Source organism: Taeniopygia guttata, chromosome 2 (genome assembly GCF_048771995.1).
Source record: "Taeniopygia guttata chromosome 2, bTaeGut7.mat, whole genome shotgun sequence".
NCBI lineage: Eukaryota > Metazoa > Chordata > Aves > Passeriformes > Estrildidae > Taeniopygia > Taeniopygia guttata.
The window spans coordinates 40,758,881-40,775,526 of NC_133026.1; the positions used below are offsets into that span (position 1 = coordinate 40,758,881).

At 38.0% G+C, this 16,646-nt stretch overlaps 1 protein-coding gene across 13 annotated transcripts in view; it reads left to right on the plus strand.

Moving 5' to 3' along the window:
- The window catches only part of RBMS3 (RNA binding motif single stranded interacting protein 3), a 757,514-nt gene that overhangs the window by 681,180 nt on the left and 59,688 nt on the right, over nucleotides 1-16,646 (plus strand). For all 13 annotated transcript variants that reach the window (XM_072925744.1, XM_072925745.1, XM_072925748.1 and 10 more), the window contains 2 exons: nucleotides 5,251-5,347; nucleotides 7,910-7,960. In XM_072925744.1, coding sequence (XP_072781845.1) covers nucleotides 5,251-5,347; nucleotides 7,910-7,960 — 148 coding nt within the window. The remainder of the gene's footprint in view (nucleotides 1-5,250; nucleotides 5,348-7,909; nucleotides 7,961-16,646) is intronic.

Here is a 16,646-nt window from a genome sequence, read left to right on the forward strand (position 1 = left end):
CAGGAGTTTTATTTTAGAAAAGTCTGGGAGCACCTTGATGCTTTGCTTGTGAAATGTGTAAATTTGGTCTGTTGCTCGCTGACACTAGACGCAGGTGTCGGTGTGTGCCATGGGAAAAGAGACTCAAAGGCTCTTAAGCTCTGTGAAGTGACCCAGGTTAACCAGCAAAGAGGCATCTTCCTGTCAGGAAGGGCAGTGTGGCACACCCATACTGTGCTTAAAAGGCTGCAGAGTACTTTGGCTGTAACGTGGACCAAGCCACTAAGGTTTGCATGTACAATGTCACCCAAAGATCTGTAAAACAAAGGCCTTTTCCTTGTAGCATTCATCTGGGGTCACCAGTGAAGAACTTGGTGAACTGAGTCTGGGGATGAGAAATGTAAAGATACTAAGTCAAGGTGATGATTCAGAAGAGTTATGAACCACCAACAAAATTTAAAAAGAAAGCTTAACTGTATATGCTGATGTTTACTAGGGTTCTTTATAGGTTTGATGCATTTGGATGCATTTAAGTTGCTAAGTTCACACAGGATTATGTGGAGGATGGAAGCCTACGGGAGAAACGTGTCTTTGCAGCAGGTGTCATGGGGTGATGTTTAAAATTCACAGTTCCTTAAGAGGCATAGATTATATTAGGTTTTGAGTTGGGCCATAACCAAACCTCAGGGAGGAATCTGGACTCTTGTTTCCAAATGAAAAAGTAGTTTGTTATTGTTCATGGTGTCATACTATCACTTTTATTACCACATAACTGCATATTTGCCTTGAAAATCTATGGCAGAAATAAAATAGTGTGAGAGGCTTTCAGTAAAAATTACTATGATTTTTTTCTCTGCTAAGAAATAGATTATTTTCTTCTGAGTATATTACATTGTAAAGCTCTAGTCTCCATTTCATTATATTGTTTTTATGCCTGTGTAGCTCTGTTTAAGCACCCAGTGTAGTTACATCAGCATAAAACTGGTATAATGCATTGGAGAATCCAGTCTATAGTGTACCATAGCATTGCAGTATGAGGTACTGAAGATATGGCAAGCACACACTTCAGTAGATAAGATCTTTTCACTTGGCAATCACTTTGCCTTTTTTTTTTTTTTTTTGTATTATAATCAGCCTTTTCTGAACTGTGTTTACAAAGTACTCAGGTTTTATTTTGGGGAGTAGTGTGCCTGTTGTAAAATGCTATTGATTTTTTAATTTGAGGCATTAACATTATTTTAGTAGTTTTATGTACTCATAGAAGAAGCAGGATAGAGCTCTTGTACTTGCACTGTAAGGAAGCTCATTTAAAATGTTCCTGAGGCTGGAGTCCTCCTGGCCATTTGACTTAGATTGTGATGTGCTTTATCAGTTTAGTACCTCATATCTGGGGGACACTTTTGTGCATTTGCTGGCCAATGGGCTCAATATTCAGATAGGTCTTTTCCAACTCTAACATCTGACTGTGTGCCTTGTTGCAACAGAAAATTGCTGCCTTGATAATGCTTGGTAATACTCTTACATTATGTGAGCCCCAGGATACTATTTATGAATCTAACTTTTTCAGTACTGCCCGCAGGCACAAGGCATGAACAAATGGTGTTTATTGCAGTGCAAATAGAATCTTGCTCTTGTGCAGATTCTGTCTGGAAGCTTGCACATTCCCCAGTAGAATGGGAACCATATGGATTTTTTTTTCCCCCATTTTTTGGCAGGGAAATAGTGACCAGACACTGCAGATAATGCAATCCCCAAATGCAAAGGGAGGGTTGGTGTAGCAGGGGAGGATGTGCTTTGTCTGTTAAGCAACAGAAACTGTTGTTAAACTGTGTGCCTGTTGAGGTACTGGAAATTTGCTTCTTTTTAATGTCGCTTAAAAATGTGCTCTTTTGAGTCCCTTATCCCCCTTCAGGATCTTCCAGGAGCATCTTTTTACCTACTAGTGATGAGTTTCCCCTTTGCTTATGGAATCTAGGCATGCTGAAAAAGCCTACTTTTAATAGGTGATGTCCATTTTGCCTTGCCCTTGCCACCTGCATGCTTGTGGTCCTAGCATTGCAATTGCAGCTGAGGAGCAGGGACATTGTCTTGCACATGCAAAAAACTGCACAAATTAATGTAAGGATGCAAACTGCATGTGCAGAAAATGCAGCTGAGCCTTCTGGAAAGCTCTCCTTAGAGCTGCCGGGTCAATCACACCACAAAGCCTACAGCTCTCATAATACCTAGTGCACGGTACACTGTGTGCATTTAATGCCAGGAAACTTGGAGACATCATTTAATATATCTAAGACAAATCAAAGCCTTTCATATCTCTTTCCACTCCTCTTTCTGATGTAGATATTCTGATGACTGAGAGTCCTCTATTCCCTTGAATGAACTTAAAACATACATCTTCCACTTCATTTCACTTCTCCCTAAGCCTAAAGGAAAAAAATAAGGCAAAGCCTAAGACTGACTATAGAGAGGTCCTCAGCTGCAAATCTTGTTGTGCTCTAGGGTTTTTGCCAGACCAAGCCACTCTTGTGTTTTTGTTCCCCATTCTCTTATTAGATTCCCAGCATGCCACTTGTGCCAGTTAGATTTGAGGATATTAGACCATTTGTATGTAAAGGGAATTTAGGGAGATGCCTCAGTGTCCCATGGGTGAGGGTGTGTTAAGCCCTCTTTGTCAGTGAGCCCTGCCCTGGCAGCAAATGACTTCAGCAGTGTGGTAGATTGAGCATCCCATACCTCAGGGTAGCTATGCTTGAGTCCATCCCCAGCAAGGACACCTCTATCCTCACCACACCACTGTTCTTCACATATGGCAGAGACATCCACATCCTTTACTATTAGATCCTTCTGGCTACAAGTGGCACTGAGGAAAGAAGACAAGCCTTTGTCTCTTGATGTAATGAATGCCTGACTGCAAAATAATTTCTTTGCAGCCTGTTGCAGTGGCCAAGATTGTAACACTTGATTTTTTTTTTGTTGTTGTTATTATTATTAAGATTTAAATATATATGAACTGAATTTTCCTGCACTGTCATTTGCAGCATCAGAGTTTCTTAATTTCTCTTCCTTGATGCGCTTGTGCACTAATTTTCCTAATACATCTGAATGTCCTGGTGGTATGTTTTATTTGGTGCTTATTTGAGAGCATTCCAAATGGCGACAGATAAATGGTATTGGCAGGGGTGTGGGAAGGGCTGTATTTTCCACATTACCATAGTATATATTCTACAGGCTTGTGTACTATTCAGATAAATGCATCTTTAAGCTGAAACTGAAATGGCAAGCTGTCAGTCAAATTCTTGGCTTAGCACATATTTTCTGTAAATTTGTTAGTATTTGCTGGGATTTATTGGAAAGTTTATTCCAAAGTTGTTTCTCCCTGTATTTGTCTTTGTGGTTCATGCATGGTTAAGGGTATGAACCCAGCATCAATGCCAGGTTTATGATCAGAATGAGAAAAGAATAAACAAAAATGTGTGATTTTCTCAAAAGAGTTTTAGTTTTATATTATCTTTTAGTTTAAAAGATTAATATATATTTCTATACATTACACATTTTACCTATAGACTAAATTCTGTCAGTCTGCCATGGAGTATTTTCATTTGCTCCACACAACATTTCTTAGTTGACCCACTTAGCAAGAGCATAGCCAAGTGATTTCTGGTTAATCTGGGGGAAAACCCCTGAAAAAGGAGTTAGATAATATGTAACATGCTAGTGCCATAGAATCTGCCTAGTGGCATAAAAATCCCTTCTCCCTTGATGTGTGAACATAATATTTGGTATAAGCATGGGGATACAATTGCCTCTAAGTTCTCATAATAGGATATATATAAAATTGGGCAAAGGCACAATTTTAAAATAGTCTCTGTGTGAGCATTGTGAGGGTTGATAAATGGTCCTAAAATAGCATTATATTTCTATTAAACAAAAAATCACTCAGATGCCACCTGCTGCTTTTGGCATTTTAAAATCTGATTTGGAATAGAAAGAACAAATGATTGCTTCTCTGTCTCCCTTTCCCCTCCTAACTTTGAATGTTTCCGCCCAACGTTCAAGAGAGCAGCCTGTTTTTCCAAGGCTATTGGTTGATGTCGGTAGTTATTTGAGCCTGCATCCAGAATGAATGCATCCAGTCTGAACTAGACTGATTAGTACTAAATCTGTGATGCCAGAGCGATCAGGAAATAGAGCACTTGTTTAAACACCAGTAATGATTTTTTTTTTCTTGCACAGCTTTCATGGAAAGCTACTGTTGATTGCCTCAGAGTAGGGAGGGGGAAAAAATATAAAAAGAGAGGGAATGCAATTCACTTCACTGTGCAGAATCTGCTGTTACTGGTGCATCCTATATGAGAAAGACCTACATGAGGTTTAAATTGTACAAAAGAGCACTGCACATGAGTGTTTCTCTCTGAGTCCAAAATACAGGTATTTAGTTAACAGTAAAACAACAAACATTCTTTTTTAAAGCAATTTTATTGTGCTGGCTTACAGTTAAAACTACAAAAAGGTCAAATGCATGCACATATTAAGTACTAACACAATCCAACAGTAGTGATGATATTTTCCAAGTGATAATTTTATCAATAATCATTAACCCACGGAGAAGGAGAAAGAATATAATATATATTACCATCAAGTAAGAGATGGTGCAGTTTCTGTTCATAGCATGCAACAGTGGAAATAAAACCAACTAAATCTGAGATTTTCAGTGCTGCCTGGGGTATTTAGCCTCATAATTCCTGATATATTTCACCAGAAAAAGGTGGTTTTGCTCTCTGCATAGATGAATACAAAAATTTCAGCCAGAGTTTTTGTACCCACTCCTTAATAAAATAATTCAGGCATGTGTATAGAATGTGTTATTCTCAGTACTAAAGCACTAGGATATTAAAAGAATAGAGTACCCTGTGTAAAAATGAAATCAGTAATGTCTTCGATATTGTGTAAGAAATTTCCTTTCACTAGCTAGCACCCTGGAAAAGCAGCTGTCTTTGCATCCCAGATAATTGCTTCTTGCATTGTGAAGTTCTATATTTGTGCTAGTTGAAGTGAAAAAAAAATATGCTTTGTGTAAATATTCCTCCTCCTTTCCATTTTCAAGATCTGCTCAATGGAGCCATCACATCTTTTTTATTGTGGTTTTGGAAATAGATGGACATAATTACCTGGGTAGACTCTTTCTGTCTTTGCCCAGGAGGCAGTGAATTTAGTCAGAGCCTAAGTAGTCAAAAGGTTCAAAAAATTCTTGCCTTTGTTCTTTGTTTGCAGATTTTATTCCTCACCGTACAGTATTCCAACAAACCGCATGATTCCACAGACATCAATCACGCCATTCATTGCTGCTTCCCCTGTCTCTACATATCAGGTACGTCAGATATGCACTTGTCTACTGTGTTTCCCAGTTAATGATGTTTTGGATGTGGATGAAGGCAGTGTATACCAAAGAAAATTATGAGTGCATGCACTCTTGAATCACACCTGAAACAAAGGGCTCTCTAGGAATATTCAGGTATCATTGGGTAGAGTTTTAAGTGTTTCCTGCATTCTTTATAGCAGTAATGAAAGCCATTGTAATACTTAATTTCAATCAACTTCTGTGATAAACAACATTTTGCTTAATTTCCATCTGACAACACCAGAAGCTTATCATTCTTATTGAACTGTTTCCTCATTTTGGCTCCCCTTCATTAGCCAGAAATTTTTAAGTGTTTTTTTTTTTTTTTAATAACATATGTTGACTGCATTATACTTTGACCTTTTGACCCAGCTATATTTTTTCCAGTAACTGCATCCTTTAAAAGTACTCATTTTTATCCAGTAATCCCTGACAAAGCAAATTACTTGAGGATAAGTGTCCTCAAATCATTCTTTAGTCTGCTACATGCCATGTCCTTCAGAATTTCTCTTTTCAGCATATCCCTCTCAGATCTCCACTGGGAAATTATTGTCTTTCTGAGATGGAAGTCAAAACCAGATTGTATATTTTTATTATTAGCCTGTCTGGGAACTTATCACTTCACAGAATCTGGTCATTGACTATACATTTTCCAGTTTTAGTTATTTCTCTCCTGTGCCATCAGTGCTTTTCCAACCCTGAGTCTTACCTGAAATAAGCCACTCAGACTTTCAAAGCTGCATAGTGGGCTGTTCTTAATGTTAGGGTTTGTTTGTTGTGGCTGGGGGATTGCAGATGGTATGGTACTGCTTACAGATAATTCTGGGCAGTTACTCTACTTTGAACTTGATCTTCAAAGATAGATGGTTCTTTTCTCATTATCTTTGTGATATTTTATTTGAGATGGCTATGTAGCATTTGCCAAACAAAAGTTGTTTTGATGAGGTAAATTCAGTAAATTTCACTAATGGCAGCACCACAAGGTCAATGCCAGAGACATACGCTGCATTGCATGCAGCTCACACGCAATTTTCTTGGTAGCAAAGCTGGCTTAAGAGCCATACTACTTCCCAATCAGGCTGCTGAGTTCAGGCTACCCAGCCACTTACTTTCATCACTGCTCCACAGTTCACAGTTGCTCCCCTTTTCCCATTCTGGTTTGAACCATTGCATCAGTTTGTGGTTTCATGCGTTTGCACTAAAGCCATTCATTTTTATTCTTTTTTAACCTATATAATTTTCCTTAGATAGCAGTGTAAGCTCAAAGACATTTACCCTAGCACTGTGAAGGAGCTGCAGTGGTGCAAGAGTGGGAGCAATGAGCAGCAGCAATCTGTGGCAGCTCTAGTGTGTTTCTGCTCATGGGGATTCACAGCAGAAAGTGTTGTAGCAGATGTGGGTGTGCTGGTTTTGGTTCTAAAGATGTTTTGCTGAACTTGCTTTTCAACAAAAAATAGACTTTTATAAACATATGCAAATGTTGGAGCACACTGTTATACAATTAATTCTCAACACTTTCTTCATGTACAAAATAATCACAGGGCATCTGGAGAAGTGGGACCTTGTATCTTTCTCCTTGTTGTTCCTGGTCCTGCTCAGTCTGAGGTGACGCACACCCATCTCTGGGACAGCAAGTGAGGTGTCCTCTGATGGCTCTAGCACAGCTACATCTTTTGTGTACTTGTGTGTTGCGGTGTCCAGACTGATGCAAAAGGAAACTAAAATACAAAATTCTTGAAGCTGAGCCTGAGTTATGATAGCATGTGGGCCATTCACACATAGCACAAAAGGTAGCTATGGCTCAGAGATGCCACAACAAATATGCAAACACTCTATAGTGTCTGATTCTTAGTAAAATTGTTATATATCCTTGAAATACATTACATGAGAGTCATAAGGCAGAACAACAAAGAAAGTCTTTGGTGATGCGTATGGAGTTCTGGTAGGAACAGACCCCAGGATGCTCAAGCTAAGAACGATCCTGTAAGGACAGACTTCTTAAGCCAGCTTTGCCGTGAAAGCTTTCGATTAGAATAATTTTCAAAAATTCTGAATTAAATCTGCAGTTCTTCCTGGGAACAGAATAAGTTATTCTGCAATCTCTGAAAATGTTATGCCTTTAAAAGTTCATACAGATACTTTTGAAAGTAAACTTTGAACATTTTATGTCTCCTGCACTGTCGGTTGGATGACATGTTCATGATTATATTGATGGATGAAAGCAAACAATGCAAATGAAAAAATAGGACACATGGAATATTGAAGGCTTCCTTACGAGATAAAATGTTGTAATTCATAGAAGTGCTGCAATCACTCAGACTTCTGACTTCGGTGGAAAAGATTATCAAATGAAATTTGAAAGCTTTTTCCTTTGTCAATAACTTTACAAAGCATAAATTAATTTTGTGTTGAGTTATAAAGACTTAAGTCTTTTGTCAGAATTGCCACCTTAGTTGTAATAGAGAAAATATTTTCAAGTAAATCTTTCAGTTTTAAACTTTTCTATGCTAATTAAAAGTATTTGATGTGCAGGTCCAGAGTACTTCATGGATGCCTCATCCGCCATATGTTATGCAACCAACAGTAAGTGGATACTTGGTTATATCTAGCTAAAAGTGCTTCCATTGCAGCCTTGCTCTGCTTGTCCAGTCACATGGAAGTTCTGGGTCAAGTAAGAGCAGCCAGCTGCTCCCTGTGACAGGAGCCCTCTGCCGTAAAGATTCTGTTTCTTTAAGGACCGCCATTTGATTTAGTGGAAAAGGAAGGATGGGTGATGTGTTATCTAATTGCTTTGATTGTAAGACAGTAACAAGTTCTGAAGTGTTGCTTCTGAAGCTGTGCTTCAGGGACTGCAAGATAACCACATTCCTGTGTACTTTGAATTGCCAGGATCAGCACATGACCATTCCCTTACATGCTTATCCATCAAAAATGTCCTGTGCAGCTTCATATCAAGGATGAGGATACAGTGCCTCAGTAATGCATTTCAACATAGTGGAAAAGGGTGAAGCACAACTGCCTTAGAGAGTCTGTACCAAATCTGAATCTGTTTTGTGATTTGACCAGTCAGCTGTTTCCCCCTCTGCCCTGAATAAATTGTAATTTTATCCATTTATAACTACTTAAAGCTGCTGTATGATTCTAACAAACATTCATTAGAACTAGTGTAGCTGATTTTTGTTTACCTCACAGAAGAGTTTTGATGCTCTTTACTTAAGTATTAGTGATATACCAGGAGAAAACACCATACTGAATTCCACAGATCGCTTCAGTTACATTTCTACCTTTTTTGAGTTTCTCAGGTCTAGATCCACTTGACAGTGCCATTAATCAAAATTTAAATGCATGCTCCACATAATCATCAATACTGTGATTTATAGAAGAGAAGTAATATTAAAATGAAGGTCTGTAGCTTCGGATTGTTTCTTATTCATATTTTTGTTCAAATATTTTGACTTCACAATAGTGTAACTTCTGGTGAGAGTTAGCTGTACAGCAACATGGATATAATAACACTATGTACCTGTTTAGTTGCACAAGTCTCTCACCGCAATTTGTAGCCCCCTTTCCACACCCCTCAGGTCTTTGGAGGCAAATTCTTCAGTTCTATCACAAGGCAAGGAGCATAGTGTGGGACTGACTGGGCACCCAATTCCTGCTGCTGCAGTGCTGCACCTCTCTGTAGACTCTGGTGGAGCTTTCTGTCTCAGTGGAGTAAAGCTGTTGCTGTATTCTTTGTAGGAAGATGAAATGTATTGAACAAATTAGCAGTTAATGTCAGTCCTGTATTCTAATATTTGGATTTAATAGCAGACCACAAGAAGTCTTAGATGTGTGTATATAATGAGTTACAAGACTTGTGGAAGCCAATCTCCAATCCTTGCAGAAAGACTCCCTTTCTAAAAGAAAAACTTAAGCACTTTACCAATCCCAGATTTTGTGTATATGTATGTTTGAGTTTTATTTGACAATATTTAGCAAAGCATTTTTCTGCAGCACTAGGAGAAGTATTATGATAAGGTAATTTAATGTATTTACCCCTTAGTAAGGACATGAAGAGAAAATTTGTCTCTTATAGTGAATGGTACCCTCAAAATGCTGAGTTAAATTGGTGTTCATTATGAACCAGACAGTCATGTCAAAAAAAGGAATTGTGATTCTAGATGGAAAAGCAGAGGGAGAGTGGATAAGTGGTGTACCATTTCTTTTCCAGTCTCATTGCTGTTGTGGGTTACTTCCATGTGTTTTCTGTAGCAATCCTAGACTCTTCCCTGACAGATTTTTCCCATATGTTTCCAAAGATTATGTTCTTAAGAAGACATGAGGCATTTAGTACCAAAGAAGCATAAAAGGCAAAAAAGGCAGAACTACCATTCCCCAGGTTTCATTCAGAGATGAATTCTTTATTAGAAGTGTCTGAAAACTTGTCAGAGTATTGCCACACAGAGAATTCAGGAGACTTCAGAATTAATGGTCTGTTTTGAAAGAAAATAAAGAATCTGTGTTCATTTTAAGTTTCAGTAGTTCCATGCCTAACTATATATAGACTCTATTCTAGGCACCTCCATAGCTAAAAAAAAAAAATAAAAAAATCACAATGAAGTTGGCAGAATTAAAGATGTAAGTTTTGGTAATCCTGTAAGCTGATGAAACTGGGAACTTTCTAACTTGTTTAGCTTTTTGTTTCTTCTTGTAAGCTAGTTTTCCATGCTATTATCTAAATTGACACCACTTTACTTCGTAATATTTTATGAGGCGATTGATTGTGGTATGTGATGTCCCCCTGGACACCACTGCAGATAAATGTTACATTCCCCTTGCTCCAGGAAGGAGAACGTTTTGTTAAGCCTCTATTATTCTTTGTCGGTAGAGATGAACTCATACGGAAAGCACAGTTTGAATTGCCCAAACAGTGGTGGTTAATTCTTTGGTTTGAGTCGAAGTATCCACTAAATCATGTTACTAGATGATTAGCTTTTCATTTCCTGCAGAAAGTCCTACTTGATGTTTATGTATAAATTAACATCACGTAGTGTCCCTCGTGACAAAAAGACAGGCAGAACCATGCTGTAGAGGAGACAAAGGGTGTTTTTCACTCAGCGTGCTGTGCACAGACAGGGCAGTGTTCTCTCAGACTGGCAGGCTTGCTGACAGGAGGGCAGAGCTGTGCTGCACAGCACTACCATCCTGTGTCTGTCTGTCCCTGCTTTGCCTGCCCGTCTCATGTCCCTTCCCACTGCCTCCCTGTGCAGAAAATACAAAGCTCTTTTTTCAGTGATATCCCCTGCAGTAGGTTGGCCTGTCAGATATTTTTGTCCTTTATTTCCTTTTGTATATCAATTTCAGCCACATTTTCCTGATGTGTGCAGTGTGTATTCTGTATCCATTTACTTGGTGGATTAAAAAGCCCACTATAGTAAAAGATTGTATCTCCAATTCCTTCTGTAGCTTTTTAACTACAAGCAGATAAACTTCTGACCCTAACAAACAAAAATGACATATATATTAACTTGCAAATATTTGAGTATACTGGTTTTCTCAGGCTTGTTTGTCTTCTTTCTTCTGTGATACCCTTAAGAACTGAAAACAACCAAAATTACATGTTGTAAGAAAATAGTAATCAGAACATTTTTGTCCTAAAAGGAGAAACTCAGAAATACAGTCAAGGGCTCTGCAAGTCTAGAACTGATATTGTAGGGGGTTGTTAATAAACAACTGCAGATACAATTTTTAAAGGGGTTTTATTTTTGTTTATCAGTGATTTTTGCTGGTCTTATTCCAAGAGCCATGGAAAATTAATACCAAATAGGTTGAGGTTGAATAAGTAGTATTGAAAATAAACTTCTGCTGGCATAGTAAGGTCATACATGAAAACTTCTCACATCTTAATGCTCACACAACCTTCAGGGTTTTGGAAGGCAGTATTCCTGAATCATGTGGACATGATGAAAAATCTACCTGGAGGTTCATGTGTGACTCAGACACATTTGAAATATGCACCCTTTGTGAATTGAACCATCAGCACTTTTTCCCATATTGCTTTCACTGTGTCAAAGTAAGAATACCTAAAATTTGGCAGTTTTTGGTAGTGCCCTGGTCACTCCCCACAATTTTAATGGAAACCAAGCTCCAAAAGAGTTATAGCAGTGTGAGTTTGGATTAAAATTGGCAAAAAATTTAATGCACTGTCCAGTCTCAGTTTAGTTAAATATATCTTTCAAAGTACAGTGTTATTCTTCCGTGTTTGAAACAAGTCTTGTTTTTCATTATTGCCTCAGGATAAGGATAGATGGATGGTAATGACAGAATCAAAACATAAATGGGATAAGAGTTATTCTGGAGACTTAGAACATTTGCCATATTACTGTGTTTTTCCTGTAGTCCCCTGAAGGCTGTTTGAAAGTTATGGGGATACTTTGAAAAACATGTTTACATGTCAATTCACGTGTAGACAATCTAATTTTTACTGATAGGGGCATTTGTAAAAAACATTTGGATTCAAATCTTTGTTACAAAAAATATATACACTATTCCTCTTTAAAGGCAATTTTTTTAGTGAACCAACAGAAATGTGCTACCCTAATACTCAATGTACACACACTGGTTTTACACTTACCCTCTTTTATTTCCAAGTAAAACTGTGTTTGCAATCACGGGTATGCACAGATAGATATTCTTGTCAGTCTGGAATAGTTTCTAAATAATAGCTGGAGAAGGAGTATGCCAGTGGCAGCAGGAAGGGTGTAAACAGAGCAGCATATGGAAAAATGTACCACTATAATTATAATGATAAATGATAATGATGAAGTATGTAAGGGAGAGCTTCTGTTCTGGAAGTTTCTCAAGCCCTTACAGTCCTTCTAGAGAGGTCAATGTCTTAAAAAACACCTTTTTTTTTTTTTTTTCCTGTCATCTTTCCTGTGGCCCACGGCTGAATGGAATCATTCTGTCTTTAAAAGAACCAACAAAAACATGTCTTATTTCATAAGCAGTGTAAAACCCCTAGTTTGGTGAGAAGCAAGGCTGAGTAAGGGCTCCAGATTCCTGCCTCTTGATTGCTGTGCATGAGTGTAGCAGTATAAAAGGTACAAATTGTTCAACTGGAATGGATCAGTTTTCATTTTCTCACTAGCAACTCTGCTGCTTTGGATAATACCCAAAATACCACATCAGTTTCAGTGTTTTGATTCCTACACTCTGGAACAAAGAAGTTCCTTGTGCTCCAATCCACATCCCTCTCCCAAGATGGCTTTCTCTACCTCACGTTTATTGCTCTACCTTTTTAGTAAACAGAGCCAGGAATCTATCTTGAGTTTGCCTGGTTGAGTGTAAGAAAACAAAGTATGTCCTCTGCAGACAGTTGAGTCCTGCCTCCAAGATGAAATGTGAGAATTCAGCTAGCTGCTATGAAAAGTAAACAGGAAATAATCCTTAGAAATTGGAATCTTCAACAAGTCTTTCAACTTTTAGCCATGTATTTTTAAGAGATCCTTTGAACATGAACTTACTTGAACTCTTAAGGCTAAAGTGTTTAGAGGTTGAAATAACTAACCAAATACCAATGACAAAGTTCTGCTGAGCAATTTTAATTCCAGTGTTTAATTCCAGTGTTTCTCGAGGCAGAAAATCGAGGGCTGCAAATTCTATAACTCTGATAATCAAGACAGTAATTGCCAGTGTTCCTTTGGGGCAGGCAGGCTCAAATGAGGTCAGTCCCTTTCACGCAGCACCCACTGTACACAGATGTTGTCTCAGTGCTACCTAAATGGGTTTTTCAGATGCTGGTCAGCATGTGCTTGCTGACCTCCTTTAGTGCCAGGTGTTGTTGTTTTGGGGAGAGTACCCAGGACAGAAAAGCAGTGCCTGAGTTCAACTAACTTAGACCTCTAAAAGAAAACAGGTGTAAGAGATTCAGCCAAGTTGCATCTCCTACTCAAGGGTAGCAGTTTTTAAGTCTGATTATACAATGCTTCTGGAATCATATCAAAGTATTGCTCCAGTCCTTTGTTCTGCTGTTGTAGAAATTAATACGAATGCCAGAAAAAGATATATTTAAGTTAGATTGCCAAAATTTTTTGACACTCTGTTAGAGCCCCCTAGTGAAACTGAGCATTTTTGTGATGGCAGCAAGACACACCACATATGGATTCACTTAGAAAACATGGACAGGAGAACCACAAATGTTTCCAGTAGACAAGCCCTTGCAATTGAGGAACTTGTGGTGTGCTGTTTTGTCCTAAAAAGACTTCAGAGCTCTAGTAAAATTTCTTTCCTTTCAAATATTGTACAGCTAGCATGAACACTAAATGGATAAACCATCAGTTTGTTTAAAGACATTTACATTAGTGGAAACAAAAATAACATCTATGTTTCATATAAATCTATAAACATAAATTAAAAATATATTTGGAAAAGAAGGCATCTGACACTAAATTTGAAAGGTTCCCCAGAGTTTCTTGAAGCCAGGAAATTCTGGTTGAAGTTATGGAATTTTTTTTTCTTTTTAACAGAAAAGATGCAACCTTAGGCGTAAACCTTCATTGTCAAGAAAAACCTTAATACAACAGCTGTTTAAAAACAGTTTTATCAAAGGAACTATTTTTAAAAAAGATAGTTATTAATCAATAGACATTAGAGTACCTTCTGTGGAAGAATGTAGTGCATTTTTTAAAAAATCAATGCCTAATTTTGTACAAAGCCTGCATTCTGCTTTCACTTTTCCCATTGTGTTTACATCACCTAAGAATATCAGCAATACTTAATTTATCTCATATTAACATATGTAACAACTCTGTTTTCATGAAGATTTGCATTTTCATCAAGTTTTAGATTTACACAAAGGCAAAATCCGGAACACAAAGCTGTAAGATTAATGTTTTGTTTGCCATTTTGAGCAAAACTTCCTAATTTGGTGAGCACTGGTCCAGTTAATTATTTACCAGGTGATAGATTAGTAAGTAGGCAGATTGTGATAGGATCAGGAGAGAGTGGTGGACTGTGTAAACATATGCTATTAAAGATAGGCCAAGAATTAGAGGAATCAGTTTGCAAAAGTATTGTGCTCAGCAGAGTGCTGAATTTAGCTCACCATCAGGTGTTTTGCCCCATGTGATGCATTCTGGTTATGCTTGCATATGTGTGCAGTGAACAGGCTGAGGCATGTGACATGTGTGTTACAGTCCTCTCAAATTTACTCTCCATAGTGAACCTTTCTCTCATTTTGTACCTAGCATTGTCTGCTGCTGTCCTGCAGATGATGCTGATTTTACCCACTTTCTGCAGGGAGCGCTCTGTTCTGCTGGTTTACAACAAATCAGACGACAGAAGCTGGACCCCAGCCTGCTTTTAACAAAGGTGGTCATGTGGTGCAATTATGCCTTTCCTCACATTGGCTTCAAAGAATACATGTAAGCTTAGAGCGCTTAGTAACCGATACTTTTTCATCTGCCACTGATCCACCTTTTGACTTTGGAGAAATCTTTCTCTTAGGCTCAGTTTCAGATTTGCCTTTTTTCAAATCCCAATCTATTTAGATTGTAAAACTGTCATTCTGCTAACTAGTTTTTAGTAGATGTTTGTGAAAAGTCTGGTGGAACAAGGGTATGTATTGACTGATGCCTCCAAACACATTCTCACAGTGATACTATTAGGGTTCAGGGTTTTCATGTTAATTATTAAAATAAACCTGTGCCAGCTACAAAAGGAAATATTGGATCTGATTTTTACCAGTATAAATCAAGACTTAACTTCACTTAAGAAAATTGAATTGCATAGGTGTGAAACAGCAAGAATTAGAAGAAAATCACGCCTGCAGCAATAAGCTGATGAAGGAGACTCTGGCGCCTTCTTAATCCTTGGAACAACAGCACTTCCATAAATTACCATTATGTTATGCCAAGTGTATTCAAGGACCAATTTACATAAGTAGGGGAAACTAGCTAATTTATGTATTACTTACAACTGCCTCATGATTTTTCTAGTGCAGGACTTGTATAAAAAAGTATAATAATGTACTCTAAGGACTTAGTGACCAGTTTATAAAATTCAAAATTCCTGTATCCAGGAACCATATAGAGTCACAGAATATTCTGAGTTGGGAGAGACCCACAAGGATCATCAAGTCCAACTCTTCAGCAAATGGCCCATACAGGGATCGAAACTAAAACCTTGGCATTATTAACACCATGCTCTAACCAACTGAGCTAATCTCAGTGGCATGTTACATAATCCCTTGCAAAACCTGATTAAATACTTTGATTTTATGCCTCTTGATAATCCTATCAGGAGGTTTGTTTCAAAACACCTTTGCTCTGAGGCTTAGCACTCAGTTTTTAATTTCCAGCCTAAAGGTGCTCCTATTCATTTCACCTCCATCTTCTTGGTCAAACATTCTTCCTACTTCAGTAACTGTTGTCCTTTCTCAATGTTCACCACATTAATTTATAGACAAAAATGTTACCTGCATTTTCAATTCAGGTTAACTGTGTTAGCATCACTTCATTTGAAGTAATGTGAGGATTTTATACCTCTGGCTGCAACAATGACCCTTCTTTGGATCTATTTCACTTTGAATTCATTTTTCTGGGACAGCCAAAGCTCACAGGATTCAAGCTTTTTGTGCAAATAGCTTTAATACTTCCTTCTCTTCTCTGGGATGACTTTGCTGCATTGTAAAATCTTTTTTCCCTTGTTCTCATGACTAGTAATTCAGTCATCCTGAAATTCACTGATATACCTAGGTTTTCTCCTTCTTCCACGTTTCCAGCAGATGCTCCTACGTGATAAAGGAAACCCCATGTTAGCCTGATTGACTTGATGAATTTGTGCCTTGCTCTCTTCAGTCCAGTCCTTCCTGTATGGTATTCTAATTTGCCACTTTACTTTATGTGCCTTACAACTTTGCAATTTCCCCAAATATTATTCAAGGGAATTATTAAAAACATTGGATGAGAGCAATCCTGAGGGAGATTTTAGTGACCCTCCCACTGAAGTAGCATAGCTTGTCTATTAGCACAACCTGTTATCATTTCCGCTTTAGTTAATCCTTTATCATCCCCGAAGTTTAGTAATTTCTGGCTGTAGCACTGCCTGAAATACTTTATTGACCTTCAGAGAGTTTAGATCTGCTGCATGTCCTTTGTTGAGAAAGTAGGTAATTTTATTTTAAAAAATGAGGTTAGCTACATCTATCTTTGATTTATCTATGTTCTATCTTCATTAATATCCTTTAGTCCTGGCCACTGGACCTGTGCTCATGTGTTCCAGCTCT